General features: G+C 45.1%; 1 protein-coding gene across 11 annotated transcripts in view; it reads right to left on the bottom strand.

Moving 5' to 3' along the window:
* The window catches only part of PUM1 (pumilio RNA binding family member 1), a 70722-nt gene extending 55091 nt beyond the window's left edge, over nt 1-15631 (bottom strand). For 8 of the 11 annotated variants that reach the window (XM_030464232.1, XM_030464235.1, XM_030464225.1 and 5 more), the window contains exons 1-2: nt 15517-15615; nt 10974-11347 (exon numbers count right to left, since the gene is read on the bottom strand). In XM_030464232.1, coding sequence (XP_030320092.1) covers nt 10974-11336 — 363 coding nt within the window. In that variant the 5' untranslated portion in view covers nt 11337-11347; nt 15517-15615. Of the gene's footprint in view, nt 1-10973; nt 11348-15444 lie in introns of those variants that run through there. The other 3 variants (XM_030464231.1, XM_030464224.1, XM_030464233.1) reach the window with 3 other exon arrangements.
* Nucleotides 15632-16115: the final 484 nt, after the last annotated feature.

A 16115-nucleotide genomic window follows, 5' to 3' on the forward strand; every position in this document is an offset into this window, starting at 1 on the left:
CCTCCAGCTCCTTCTCAAATACACTACTCCAGTCACTATCAAAAGCAGAAAAAAATACTGGCTCCTCTATCCACTAGCAGAGGTCAGATAACAAGAAATTATTCATTACAGATCTTTAAGTCACAACCCTAATCATCTCCTTTTCATCTATCCTACCAATGATGGGTAAAAACATTTCCTGTTTCAGGTTTTCATGCCTGACTTTCAGGCACTGTACAGACTTTACAGAACCACCAATTCTGAGCTCCCCTCTCTTAGTTGCATAATTCCTTTCTCCACTGATCACTGCATATTTATTTGTAACACAGGTCAGTTATTATTCAGTTTTCAAAGACTGTACCCAGAAGGTCCTCTTCTCATTTCCCCACTCCATAACATTAAATCACAACACCTCTTCACCTCATTTTCTTACGTGGGATTGCACAAACATCACAGAGCTCCTTCATTTCCCTGGGCAAGAAGAACAAATAGTTTCTGAGAGAACAGAACATGGAGTCAAAGTCCTTACTTCCTACACTTTTGTATTCCAAAAGGCAGGCAGTACTCTCAGATGGTTATTCCCTGATACAGATGATCCACCACGTGATGAGGATCTATTCCTGTTAAGTAGCTCTGACCTAGAACCAACCCAGAGACACAGAGCAGAGTCTCAGTGGTGTAAACACTAGAAACAAGAAGTCCACAAAGAGAGAGAACTTCTTCACAGATGAATGCTCATGTCAATGAGATTTGATTCCCATAAAATCTGGTTCACCACTGAACCCAAGGTTTGAAAAAAATCCAGAAAACAACAACAAGATAAATTGGGTGCAGGAGGAAGTGATGTCCTGACATCTGGATAGGACATGACAACCTGGCTGCTTGGAGGAAGAGGTGATCTCAAGAAACCTCAGGAACCTCATGGAGAGAGGTCAGTTCTAGTCCCAAACACCTCCTAAATGACCCAACAAAACTTGACTCCTGCTCTCAGCCAGCAGCACCATGTCAGCCTCTTCCAGGTGTGCTGCCACTGCAAAGCAAAACGCAGCATGGACACCCCCACCAACCACCAAGAGCAAACCTTCATCTCCAGAGAGCAGAAAACCTACATGCTTGCTTTTCAAGTCTATTTAACACAATTAAGGCTCTGTGCATCAGCAACACCACTACTGCATGAGTTCCACAGGAATTCCACTGCATAAGAATGTTCTTCCCCTTCACGTTTAACACTGCATGCACTCAGAAATTCTGTAAATCCCAGCAAAACTGATGAGAACCTCATTCAAGAAGAGTAATATCCAAGCACAAGGTGCTTTCTGCTCTCCCCTGCTGCAGACTGCATCAGCACCAACAAATCTCTCTCCAGGTCAATGGCCACTTTCAGAACTCCTCTTCCCATGCAGCAGAAGAGCTCCTCAGTGACTTCACATCTAACATATTCACTGTGGATTTTCTAGCCCCATGAGAAGCTCAGTGTCAGGTAGCCAGTCACAGTTATTTTTTTTATTATTTTATTTTTATTACTTTATTATTTATTTATTATATTTATTTATTATTTTTAGATAATGTTAGAGGGCCTCACCACTGCAAAATCCAATGGCAGCAACTCAGAAGCAAATGCTCTCCTGGTCTCAAATTCACATACACTACCATGTCCATATACCAGCTCTTTCACAGAATCACAGGACTGTCATGGTTGGAACAGAGCTCTAAGATCACCACATCCAGCCATCCTTGTCTGTATCTAGAACACTTTTGAATCTATACAGCTGTACCAGAAACAGAAAGAACAATACTCAGCAGCTACAGATGTTCTATACACTGGTACCATTTGGTACTGGATCTGCTGCTCCCCTATCACACCACAAACCCAGGCAAGACACTTTTCCCTGCCTCCCCAAAACATCTTCTGTTGCAGATACAGCCAGTATTCAGAAGTTTCAGAAGGTTTTTCTCATAGAAGAGCAAAGCAGACTCAGACAATCATCCCAGGCACCAAAGACCCAAAGGTCTGAATCCCCCATCAGAGGACAAGAGCAGAGAACCAACTTCCAGACAGAGCAGGACCAAACCTCTGCTGTTACCCCTCCAACAAGCCATCCCCAGCCAGGCTCTGATGTCCCCAGAGCTAAAAAGCTGCAGGGCAGCAAAGGATGAACAGGGAAACAGCAAAAGCATCAGCATGCCCAGAGAAAGAAGCACCAAACCCAAGCACCTGGCAGGAAACACTGCACTGCAAACTCCAGTTAATTTAACCCAGCAAACCAGGCCCACAGGGCTAAGTGGCACTTGTCAAAAGGAATTCTGCAGTCAGTGAAATGACCAGGAACTGGGGCCCTGAGCTGTCCTGATGGTTACTGAACAGGGATTAAAAGGATCTAACAAATTAACATGAGAGCTCCAGCGTATTTACCTTTTGGATTTCCAGTACCATATTTTGTTCTAGAATAATCCAAGGTGGTTTTTTTTTTCCTACCAAACTGATAGCCAGCAGCAAAGTGGCTGAACTGTAGTTTTAAGTAAACATGAATGTCAACAATCAGTGTTATTACTGCACCTTACATTAAGCAAATACTGTTGCTAATATGACCTTTACCTATAAAGTCAAAGTGTAATGCTGTATCACATTTCATGATCTGCAGGGATCTCAGGGGATTGTACACTAGCCTTATACATTGAGGAATCCTCCTTTATGTAGAATTTATATTCACCTAGACAGACACACAGCAAAAGTATCAAAGGTTTTCTTAATCACAAAGGATTTTTTGCTTCCTCCTTATACAAGTGATGCTTCTTGATAAAAAAGGACAGGCAGAATTAAACAGAGGAAAGAAACAAAACAAAAAAAAAGACAGACACAGGAGAAAAAGCAATCAAAGAAACAAACTAGAAGGTCCCTTGGAGAAAAAAAAAAAAAAGCTGAGAAATAACCATCTGAGAAATACTGTAGCTGATGATCCAAAGAAAGTCCCTAAAAAGCACACCAAGAAGCCTGAGGGTTTATGATTCTTATTTTATTTGTTGATGTTGGACAATATTAAACAGATCAAATACCTGCACTTATTAGTGGTAACAGCAACTGAAGAGAAGTTAAACTCTTCCTATCAAGCTAGTTATGTCAAACAGGGTAACCAAAGCAAACTAGAGGGCTGCCTCTGTAACCCTCAGCTCTCCACTATCTTTGTTTCCCCTTTTTCTAACAGAGGCCTCATTCCAAAAGCTGCTTTTTTCCTTCCCCAGCATCCACCCAGCCCCCAGCTGACCCTCCATACATGAGGGCATTTACTTTCCCACTACCTCTTTCCCCCAGTTCAACTCCTGACCAGGAGGCAAAACCCCCAGGACAGCATCTGCCCCACCCAAGGCAGGAGGAGCCCTGCAAAGCCAGGATTTGGGGAAGCTGGAACATGTAAACAGCCCATTTCAGAATTTCTTTCATCTACAGTAAAGTAAAGGGCCAACTGCAGCCTTCAGTCCTGCCAGCCAGGCAAATGAACTCCAGGGTATCCCACGGAGGAATTCTGGCCAAAGCCCCCTGAACTTATTTGCCAGCCTGGCAAACCAAAGCCCAGACAGGAGCTGGGTGCTGGGACCACAAATCCACAGGGAGAGCTCAATCCTCTGGCATTGCTGATGCTGCCTGAGCTCCTGATCCTGCTGACAGGGATCCTGCTGACAATTCCAGCCCTGCACAGCATGATGGGACCACCCTGCTACCAGGTGCTTTCCTACTCATGCAGAGCCCTGCAGGAAACTGTGTTAATGTTCTACATGTTGGGAGAGATTGAAATGTTCTGACTTCCCAGCTCCTTGAACAGCATTTGTTTGTTTCTCTGAGAAGACAAGAGATAGGATGGAACAACCTCTCCTTGGCTGCACAGGTACATTAGAAGTGCTTAACTAGAGAACATGGTTATTACTTGGATATTTGTTTATTTTTAACTCTTGCACCCTGCAAGTGTGAAAAGGCAAGTGATGTGTAAAGTTTCCATCCATTCATTCTCCACATTTTAATACTTGATCAGTTTGAAGTGGAAAAAGAGAAAATAAAATCTTTTTATCCTCTAGTAAAATATTCCTTAAAAAAAGAAAAGTCAGCATTACTATAAGACCAGTCATCAAGCAATAAAACACAAATACAAAAAACCTAAATAAAACAACCTTAGAACGGAGAGGAGAAAAAATTAAAAGGGCTGGATCATTTATATACAAGTTGTTAAGGCTTTTTAAATTAACCAAAGGTTTATAAACTTCAGCTCCTTGGCTGTGGGAGACTGCCTGCCTTTGTCTGCCTTGGAGCAGCTCAAACAGAATGTAACTTACAAAGGATCCACACACATGTAGTATCCAGGAGAGCAAATAAAGTATTTACCAGCTGAGAGTAAAAAAAGCAGTGCACACTGTCAGCAACAGGCTGGCCACCAACAACGAGATCCAGGGTTAAAATACCTTGTTCCACCACCTGATTACAGCACCATTTTTAGTGCCTTCCTATAACAATAGTCAGGAAAGAAAGAATGTGAAGTCACAAGTATTAGACAGGATTAGGTGGTTTAGCCACTATTTTAGTAGTAAAGGATTCATCAGTAGAATTGCTACTACCATTTGGATTCTAAGCAAAAAGCTATTGAACTTGCAGATTGGCTAATGCTTTCTGTGGCATTTAGCCAAGATAATTAATGATTCAGGGTACAGAAATAAACCCAAGAAAGGCAGCCTTTCAGAAGGACTCAGATCACTTTGCTAATTATGTTTTCCTTTAGATTTCCTTCACCGAGGGAAGTGCTTCATTACTGCAGAATTTAGGTTACTCTGCTATGCCTTGGGCACATATTGTTGGGGTACAGCCTTCCCAAAATACTGGCTTACAGAAGAAGCAACCTGAATTTTGCCTCACTGGAGCTTGTAATGCCTTGGGAAAACCATCCTCTGCTTCCCAGCAGCATGTATGTGGATCACTGCTTTGCTGCAGGCACTCAGGGACACACTAAGATCTGGCTCGCCTGACCCCTGGGAAAGCTCTTCCTGTCACTACCACCTCTCCTCTGATACTCTGAGGTTTAAACTCAGAGGGAAAATGGTGTAAGAAGGGCTGCACAATGTCCCACTCCAGTGCCAAGCTCAGTACTCCTGTCAGGAACAGATGCAAGTGGCCCCAAGCAGGGCCAAAGGCTCATTTGAGGGTTAAATACCAGTCAAGTTTCACCCCAGAGAAGCATCAAGGTCTAAACCACAGCTTCAGTGCAGGGTCAGCAATGTGTCCAGATGCTCCCAATAACAACAACTGCCCCAGAACAAAAGTTACCCAGAACAAAGCCAGAGCAGGAACAGGACACCTGAGAGCAGATCAGCTGATGGGAGGAGCACAGCACCAGAGGATATCTGCACACAAAGGTGGGTTTGTTCATCATTCAGAGACAAGAGCTTTGAAGTTGCCACAGCACACACTTACAAGCAAGTTTTTGGACACAGCAACACTAAATTCAGTGCTCTGGAAGAGCTTTGTTGAGGATTTCCAACCAGCAGTGGAAATGAACTGAGGTGCCACTTCGCAAGGAAGAGGCTACTGGGGGTGGGTGATTTGTATCTTCTGGGAAATTTCAGCCATTTACAGAAATGCTGTGAGCATCACAACCTGCTCTGAACAGCACAGATAGGTCACACCAACTCAGCAGGCCACAAAAGAGCTGATAAAGGGGAAAGCATAGTTGGGGAGAGGCAAGGAAGAAAACAAGCAGAAGCTACACTCCAATAATCTATGCAAACCACACCTGGGGACAGTGAAATACTTGGAAGTCTTCTTGAAGCACTGAAAATCACAAACTCAATGGTGTGGAAACATCTTTGCTGTCCTGAACAAGCACCAGAACAAGGAAGTAGTATGTCCACCGAGGACATACACCACAGAGAAGTTCCAAAGCCAGTACATCAAGTAGCTTGTGCAATCCCAACTAAGGCCAGATATCTTGCAAGAGTCTGTGAGGGACAGCAAAACCCCAGATTCAGAGGAAGCAGAGTTAAGCTGACTTTCTGAGGATTTCAAAGTGTTTGGGTTTTTTTCCCCTGTACAAGAAAAGGATTTTCCAATACACAACCTTAAACATCCAGCTTGGCCAATCTATTTGTGGTCCTTCTATCTCAGGAGGTATTTTCAAGGGGCAACACAAAGCAGAGAAACTAAATTAAATGTTCCAATTCCCCTTGCCCAAAATACTGCCTTATTATAGAGAAATTCTCTGCAAAACAAATCAGCCAAACTAGACATTTCAGCTTGGTATTATGTTCTAAATTATGAGGATATCATATTAGCACAGCCATTTCAGTGTCAACGTGAGAAAAGCCCTAACCAGTTCCCTGTGACACAAGGAAATACCCATGAAAATTCAACAGATTTAATGAAAGCTGCATCAGAAAATGCTCTCCAGGAACAGAGCCACGGGTTGTATCAGGTGGTGTATGTGATTAAGGACTTGCTCCATGCCTTCAGCTCTAGCCCAGGCAACAAGTCAGATGATTTAGACCACAGTGGCTCTCATACACCAGGTGCTTTCCACAGACAGATCATGAAATCTCTGTCCTGAAGAGTGAGCTGTCACTTAACTGGGAATGCACTTTGGAATAACAAATGTTAGGGCTTCTGCTCCATCACCTTCCAGGATCTTTATAGAGGCCCCTGCCATGACTGCAAGGCAAGCCTTGGTCACAGTGCTTGCCAGCAGGCACCAAACACTGTCAAACAACCTCAAATCCAGACACTTTCCCAGCATCAAGCAGCACAGTTTGAGTGGCAGTGCTCTGAAAGGGCAGCTGCCAGGAAAATTACCTTCTGTCTCCAGTTAAATCCAAGTTCCCAGTTAAGAAGCAACATGGTCTCATTGCCAAAAGGCAAAATCAAAGCACAAAACACAGCCTCAGCCCTGTTGCTCTCACTATTCTTCACCAGCTATATGTGAAAAATCCCCCACATTCAACAAGACAATCCCCACAGAGTTCTATTGTCTCTGATTATTAATTAAACATGCTCTCAAAGAAAGTAAATGCCTAAAATCATTTGGTTCTACTAAGTAACTCCCATATTACCCTAACTGCAATCCAGACAGTCTAAGTATATGCATGCAGTGTGATTCAGGAGGGACCACCACCAGAGAAACTCCCTTCACTCTAGTTCAAGAACATACTTGCATGCACAAGCCACAGGAGACCAAATCCAAGAGAACCCAGCCAATTTTCCTAAAAGCCTGCTCAGTGCTGATAATTTCCCCCAGCTGAATATCTCAACTGTCTTTTCACTCCTCTCAGGAGCAGTAGATGGCTGTGTGGATCTGTAATCAGATACACAACCTTTCACAACCAAGACAAATCCAACCTAGGCCATTACACTCCACAGCAGCCATCTCAGACCTCCTCACTCACCTACTTCAAGTAAGGCTCTGATCTCTACCTATATTCTTCAGGAAAAACAGCAAAAATTCCCTCTAGTACAGCTGGCATGACTGTGTGCCCCAACAGCTTTAAGAGTTATCAAGCACCAGAGATGAACAACAGCCTAAACCTCTTCAGTTTTAACCTTTAAATTACTGGTGGTGAGTAATTTAACCTCATCTTGCTGCCTTTGTGAATAAAGAGAAGACTGTTTTGCAGTCAAACCTGACTGATGGAAGTGTCTTCCCTGTAGCAGGAAGTTTGGTGATTAAGTATTTGTAGCTGCAAACAGCTGAAAGTTGCTTAGGAGTTCCATGATTCCAGTCTAGGAAAAAAATGTCTGATTTCACCATTACTTCAGTGTCTGCAAGAACAAAGAGAAATCTATAATATGCACTATTTGTGGGGATGGTTTATCTTTGACACCTAAATATGCAAAATGACAGTAGCATCTTTCATTACTTGATTTTAAACAAAAACATATTTTACCCCATCTTCTGGAAAAGGGGGAAATGCCAAGGGAAGAGAAAATTCCTAGGTAATATATAAAGAGAACCAGCATCTTCCTCCCCTTCACAACAAGAGGACATTATCCATTTCCTTGGGAGCACAGAAACTTTGTCCTAAGTCACCCCTACTAAAGCCATTCAACAATTCAGAGCTGCTGTCCATGAACCATCAGCAGGGAGGAACAGCCAGTATGATAAAAAATGAAAAGCAAGGATCCCATAAATAAGTTTGGACTCACAGCACTCCCAGGTATTAAGTAACACATGAAAAAATGCTCTCATTTGGTAAAAATCACTGGAGCATTATCAGCAGAGATAGATGCCTGTCTGTATATTTATATCAAAGAAGAAACTGGGATTCAACAATTTAAAAAAATCCCTCTACCTTTAATTACGACCTCCCAAGCTCTAGGCAGGCATTAACCTGGATTACCCTATAATTATTTTGTCTGACTTTCCATGATCTTACAGCTACTGAGTTTCCTAACCAGTCTTCAAGGCAACAAAGCAAGGGCCCCTCTGTAATGTCTCTGAAAGTCTAAACCCAAAAGTACAGCAACATAAAGCTAGCTGTAAGAAACAGGGAATTAGCAGCCATCCATAATGATTCCGCACCTCTCTGCATGTACCAGCACTTTGTACCACTTTTACTCCTGCAGGACAAATTCTGTTCTATTCCATCTATGCCCTAACTGAATTAAATCATTTTGCATCATCTTGCACCAAAGAATTTATAAGTGAAGAAGCAGATGCAGAAGTGACCAGAAAGTCAAAAGGAATGGCAGTATTAGGATTACATACATCCTGCATTCTGCTTCCCAGGAGTAAAAGCCCAAGGCAAACAGAGCACCATGGAAAAAGAGGCACTCAAGAAAGGCTGGAGCAAGAAATACACAGATAAAACTGCCCAGCCACCACTGGAGTCTGCAGTAGCAAATAAAACACATAAAAACAGAAGGGTTTCTTGCTCCATCTCAAAGTTGGCTTGGAAGGAATGAAACAAATACTGGTTTCCAGCAGCACACTGAATACAACACCAGGACTGCATGACACACCACAGCTGATGTACAAACTACCAGGAGGTAGAGCAGAGAAGGTTCCAACATGAATTACATTACAGTGGGTACTTCTTGAGCCTCAAATCACAGAACACAAAGAAAACAACAGAGAAAGCAACACACAGAACCTAACAAGCTGAATCCTGAGAGTGCATTTTGTCCATCCAGCTTCAGAAGTGCCCTGACTCCAAAGAGTGCATGCATTATTTTTTTTACATTTAATTCAAGCTAATATAAGTTAATGAGTTTTTCTTTCATTAAGTGGTACAACCATTAATAGTAGCTTTCAAGGAGTTACTGAAGCTGGGGAAGAGCAACATGGCTACTGCCATGAGGGCAAGCCTCTCCATCAGGCAGGATTCTTTAGTTTGAATGAAAGTTTAAGTCTTCTGGTTAATAGAGAACGTGGTTAAAAATGGTCAAAAAGCAGCATCATTTGTAATGACTGCAGGGTTTGGTTGTCCAGGCCCTTGCCTCCTCAGTCTGCAGTGGATTTTGTTGTCTTTGCCTTTAGGGATTTTCAGAAAAAGAATGATGAAAGTATGAGTTGGAGGAAATAGGGATGAATAATTTTATGATGTTCATTTTAATTCATGAAGTCATCTTGCCACAAAATGTCTACAAAAAAAAGTCCCTGCCCAACTAGCTCTGCACCAGACCACAGCTTTTTATTTGAAAAACCTAGAAGTTGCAGCCTTTCAGTAAGAAATAGTTACTTTGTTTCTTACCCAACTCAGCACTAAAATCTCTTTCATCCACGTCCCCTGAAACAAGTGACTGAAATTTAGTGATTGAAAACTTGGGTAATAGAAAAATTTCATCTAATTTCAACACAGTTATTGCTTTTAAACTAAATAGTGTGTTTCCACATAAGGAAACCACTACAATATTATTCTAGCTGCTCAGTACACACCACAGTGCTTTACGTGATTTCTTTCGCAGTAGTTCACAGGGAACTTGTGTTTACTTCTTTGTTGATTACATACTAACAGAGTGAGGTTGCAAAACCCACTGCACTGTTTGCTTTTAAATGGTCTGGGTGGGCAGAGCAAAAGAACAAGGGTTTGTCCACTTTATTGGAAAAACCAAGAGGCAGGAGATCTCCATAAAGGCTTCAAATGCTTTGTGTCTGCTGCCCTGACAGTATCTGTGGTAATCATTTGAATTAAAAATGTGCTTACAAGCTCTGCTCCTTTAGCAGAGGAAGCACTTCTCTGTCAAGTTACTTACAGGTCAGAGGCAGAAAGCTGGGGTGAGTCATGCACTCATTTAACTCCCAGAATCTCTGAAAATGCAACTCCTAAAAAGACTTCTAGTAAACACTACTACCAAGATATATTTTGGCCCAACAGCCTTTTAAAAATGTTTAAGTCACTGTAAGAAGTTTATAAAAGCACTGTTTCATGACATTCTTAAGGCTGTTTTTCCCTCAGCTCAGCTAAGCACATGAATAGCACCTTCCCCTCCCAATTACAATGAAAAACAAAACCAAAAAAACCCCACCACCCAAACCAAACAAGCAAAGAAACCCAGTTAAAAGCATTACCAGCAACTTCCTGACCTGTGTTTTTCAATATTGGGAATGGTGAAAGCCCAACCTACATGCATTGGCAGTTTTGTAATACCATTACATAAGAATTATTTAACTACAGCAACAGATTTGAAAAGCAGCAGCAGACACTGCTACACTGATCCAGGCATTAAAAAAAAAAATTAATAAATCAATAGAGGGAATAATGAATTTCACAAACATGCATTGACTGTCACAGAGAGTGGACTGGGATTTCAATACTCCCAAGAGCAGAAATATTTCAGCTTATAGCAACCAAGGCATGGCAGTCCTGAAAAAGAGAAAACACAAAGCAGGGCTGCTGCCCTTCCAACCCCACAAGCAGCAGTTTAAGCCTTCAAAAAGCATCATTCAAAGCATCCATCATAAAGCCAACGCATTCACGTGTGGAGTTTGGAAAACATTGAACTTGTTTGGTTTTTGTTTTTTTTTTACCTGATGTTCTGCATGAATGTTATCCCCAGTAGGCCAGCGATGTTTGCTGTTATTATAGCCGCCTCCACCACTTCCTCCTCCCCCAAGCTGCTCACCATGCTGCCTCTGGAAGAAGTAATCCACCATAGCGTCGTCCTGGGAGCGGCCTGCAACTCCTATGGATCCAGGGACAGGACTGGAGTGTGTCCCTGCTGCAAGGGTTTGGTTTGCAGCTGGCTGGGGCTGAGCCTGGGACCCTGTTCCAGATGTCAGTACAACAGGCATGGTGGGATTAGCTGTATCTTGAGTGTGCTGTTTCAGGTGGGGGCTGAAGGAGTCCTGCCAGAGTACTGCTTTTCTCTTCAACACACACGCAACGCTCATTCCACCAACACCTGGGGGGGGTGAGGGGAAAAGGGGAGAGATGGGGAGAAAGAGAGAAGGGAAACATTAAATCCTTGCAGCTTCGGCTTTATATAGTAAATAACACACCCCTCTCGTGACTGGCAGGGAAGCATCACCATGCCAGATCTAACTCCTGTCAGCATGGGTATTTGCTCTGCTAACCTACCACTTAAATATCATTTAACAAGCCACACTAGCTAAAAAACAAAAAGAACCCAAAAAAACCCATATTTTGTGCTGTAAAGTGTTATTAGCATATGCAATAACATATTAGCATATGCAAGACTCCTGTCGGGTGCCCCTTACACTGAAATCAGAATGACAATTTAGGTGATGGACAAAACCCCAACTGGAGTGCTGCCACAGAAAACTGCTAGAAAAAAAAAAAAAAAAAGTCCTCCCAAAACCCCAGTGGAACACAAATAACACCACGAGTGCCTGCTGTGCTTGTTCACACCTTACAAACTACAGGCAGATCTTCCATCAAGACTCGAGTCCCGTTGCACCACGATGTGTTCACTCAGTCATGCAAAACATCAAGGCAACAGTTGTTTGGGGTTTGGGTTTGGTTATTTTTTTTTTTTAAATTGCTAACTTAAAATACTGAGTTTCATCTTGTACAGTTAAGGAAGTCACAAACACAAGGTGCACTTTCTGCTAACTCAAAAGCTGGCTCTGGTCATGAGATGATAAAGCACAGCAGTATGTTCTGTACGAGGTTCCCTGGAGGAAGAACAGTTTGGTGTCTGGGAGCTCAGCAGAACCTTCCAGAGCCAGACCAGCCAGCAGCACCAGTCCCACTGCCAACAGCACCAGGGGAAACCTCCACAAGTCACAGAAACTGCCCAACACTGAAGATGCTTTGCATACACCCAAAATCATCTACACACAGGAGGACAACCCACAGACTAGGCTGGCAAACTCACTGTCCCCCCAGATATCCTGACAGGAGCCCAGCAGCACAAGCCCAAACCCTGTTTGTTGTTTTAAGACAACACCATGAGCTGCTCCTGGGGGCACCAGAGCCATCACACAGAACAACACCTTCCCCCATTACACAGTGCTCAGACCAAATCTGGTTTTAAGGGCACAGTAAAGTCAGAATTATTCTTTCTCTTAAAAGATTGCTAGTTGATGACTTCAGTCACCCCCATGGCTCCCCACAAACAGCACAGAGCTGCAAGGATGGAACTGGGGTGGCTGTTCAGCCCGTGCAGACTCACAGCACAGCTGCACACCAGCACTGGAATGCTTTTTACTGGTGTACCTTGGTGGCTGTAAACCTTGGCCCTAATCCTGCCAGCAGCTCTGACAGCCTGAAAGGCAGCTGCCTCTCTGCTCATCACAGGAGTTTTGAACAAGTCAACTACTCCAAGTAACTTCCAAGAACAATTTTCTAACAGTGGAAAGAGTTGACATTGCAAAAATTCAAATCCTGTCTTTGAAACTTACTCAAGTTTGTCCCAGTAATTAAGAACAGTGCTGAGATTCAGAAGAGAACAGCAAAGATAAGATTTTACTTGCACCTACAAGATGCATTTGTTGACTCACACAGCCTCCATGGCCAGGAAACAAGCAGCTCTACAAGGCTTTTTATACATTCAAACACCTTCACAACTTAAAGAACCAGTAAGATTCAGCAGAGCTAACTTCTCTGCCTTTTAAAAAGTCTGGAAATCCCAACCTTCCCCAACTACTCATAAAATACTGTGACAATAGCTGATATTTCTAAACCTCTATTGATATTTATGAATACAATGCTACAATTTAATGGCATTTTCCCATTACATTCCCTGTAATAAACATTATCCAGCTCCTTCAGCAACATGAAATAAAGCAATAAAGCTCCTCTATGCAATAAGAAAACCAAATAATCAGTAATTACGGGCAAGAAATTCACAGATCACCGAGTTGAGGTGTACACTGATTGCAGACAATGCAATTGGAGCAGCCTCTATTGAAAGAGATGTTCCAAGCTCTCAGACGCCAAGCTTTGAAAAAACTTGACCAAGATACTATGAATCCACAGAAAGTTTCCAGTATCCTTTAGGCAGTGACAGGTCTGGGCTCCAGTAAACAGCACAAGGTACAACGTTGCAAGTGGAGGTCTGCACAGACACCTTGCTCACAAAAGCGGGGACACACACACACACACACACACACAATTCCAAATCCATTTCTGGTTTAATTTGCTGTCAGATTGTTAATAACTGCATTTCTATAAAAGCTGAGAGGGTGCAGAAAACCTCAGTCAAGGTACTAGGAAGATCCACACAAGTGCCTCCTGCTCCCAGCAGCTTCCTCTTTCATCTCAGAGCTGAGGCAGCTCTGAAAAACTTGGCAAAGGCGACATTTTGAAAGGGTGCAAAGGGGAAAGGAGCATTCTGGGTAGTTCAAGTTTAGTTCCAAGATGTGTTTTTATAGAAATGCCATGTTAAATGTAGCAGACAGCTGAATCCTGTCATTCAAAGCACACAGAGCATCAGAAATATGTGAAGTCACCTACACAAGGCACATTCATTACCCAAGAGGCAGCTGCCAGGCTCCTCATGGCTACTCCAACCCTTTCCATTCCCAAACTCTTAGTAAATACACATCATCAACTCTTCCCAGGGCAACCCTTGGCTGGGAAGAGTTACATATTTACAAAGGCTTCCAGACTGCTACAATGCGCTCACAGTGGACCATTTTCTTTTTCCCATCCTAAAAAGTCAGATGTAAATAAACTGCTCTGTGTTGTCAGTACAAGCAAAACGCTTTAGATTATGGGGCGTTCCACAAGCAACACAAAAATAAAACTTCGTGAGAGCCATCCCCGAGCAAGTTTTAAGCAGAAGTGTGGACAACGCTGAAGAAAGCAGCTTTAATCCACTTCCAGCACAGCCCCACGGCCCCAGCTTCCCTGCTCTGGTTCAATATAACCTCTAAAAACAACAGGCAATATTAAAAAATAATGCCCAGACAAGATGAGCGTTTCCAAAAGTTCAGTCAGGAACTGTAACAGAGCTTGGGTTGGTTTGGGAAACGGCTTGGGTTTCTGGTTTGGTTTGGTTTGTTTTTTTTCTGAAAGTTAATACTGGAAAATAAAGCACAGCCATTGTTCCAGAGCTGTGTGGCCTACAAGAACTTTTCACGTTAAACCTTGTGTTTTCCTGAAAAACCTGGGGAGATGCAGCAGGAAGGGGGTGATTGGATCAGGGAGCAGATTGCTTAAACCAGCGTTAAAAGATCGTAAGATAAATAAATGCTGTCCCGTACCCCACCTCCCCTGCTCTTAATAAAGGAAATTCCTTACTCATGATCTGTCGAATAAAATCTCCGTTCAGAGCAAAGTTATTAAACATTGACCAAAAAGAAGGGGGAAAAAAAAAAATCAATATTTCTCAGGTAGGGGCAAGAGAGTCTCTGAAAATTACAAGTTTGCCATTAAAATGGGCCGAACGTTGTTATTACGTGAAAACGAGATAAAAACAAGGGGAAAACCCACACAAACACAAAACCCCGAGGGGGTCACGCAGCACATCTAAAAGTATTGTCTCCTTTTTCCTCCCCTCCGCCAAGCACCGTCCCCTCCCCTGCCAGAGACACCGAACCCCCCCCACACCACCACCTCGAGCCGCGCCGGAGACCCCCCAAAAAACAGGGGTGGGGGGCACCCAACCACCCCCCCACCACGGCCAGCCAGGGCCGGGCTCCCCGGGGCAACAAAGCGGAGCCTCGACGACCCTCCCCGGCGGGCCGGGCTGTGCCCCCGCGGGAGAAGGGAGAGCCCCGGGGGGTCCCCCCGCGCCGGGCCGGGCTCGGGGGGTGCAGGCGGGGGGCGCAGCCACCGCCCGACCGGGATGGGCCAAGGCCCCCCCTCACAACAACACAACCTCCCTACCCGGCGGCGAGGGGGGGGAGAGAAAGCAGCCGGGGAGCCCCTCACGGGAAGGGGGATCCGCCGCACGCCCCCTCCCCGGTAACAATAGACGCCAGGCCCCGGCACCCGAGCGCCGACAAGGAGCCGGGCGGGAGAGCCGAGCGCAGCGCCCCGCCGCCGCTGGCCTTCAGGGCGGCCTAACGCCGCTCCGCCCGCTCCCCCTACCAATATGGCCCCATCGGTGGCTCCGCTGAGGTGCGCGGCACGCCTGGGGCCCGGTCCGGTGGCGATACTCACGGGCGGAGCGGTAGGATGAAGACGGATCTCGGCCCCCCCCAGGCCGCTCGCCGCCTGCCTCTCCCCCTGCCTTTCACTCCGACAACATGGCGGCCCGGCGGGGACGGCGCCGCGCTGCACGCCGGGAAGGCGAGGCCGCTCCAAGCCGCGCCGGGGCCGCGTTCCCCGGGTCGGGCCGGGCCTTCCCTTCCCTTCCCTTCCCTTCCCCCACGACCCCGCACCGCGGCGGCGAGAGGCCGTGCCCGGTATCACCGATCCGCAGCCTGCATCGGGCTGAGTCGCAGTCTGACCCAAGCAGCCCCGCACCCCACCTGCAGCCCCCCTGCCCCGGGGGCCCGCACCAGAGCGCGGTGGAAGCGGCTCTGCCTCCCCCCCGCCTCCTTTCCCAGCCCTGCACAGTTTGGGGGGGTTTTACCCTTCATGTTGTCCCCCCCCTCGCCTTTTCCACTCCCCTTCCCCACGAAGCCGTGAGGGAACTACAGCCCCCGGCGTGCTCCGCTCTGGCGCCGGCGGTGCGGGCTGGGAGCGGTAGTTCTGAGGGGAAGCCTCCATGTTAAAGGGACAGCCCGCTGGGGAACGGCCTTGGGCTCCCTCCTTCC

Source organism: Calypte anna, chromosome 23 (genome assembly GCF_003957555.1).
Source record: "Calypte anna isolate BGI_N300 chromosome 23, bCalAnn1_v1.p, whole genome shotgun sequence".
Classification (NCBI taxonomy): domain Eukaryota; kingdom Metazoa; phylum Chordata; class Aves; order Apodiformes; family Trochilidae; genus Calypte; species Calypte anna.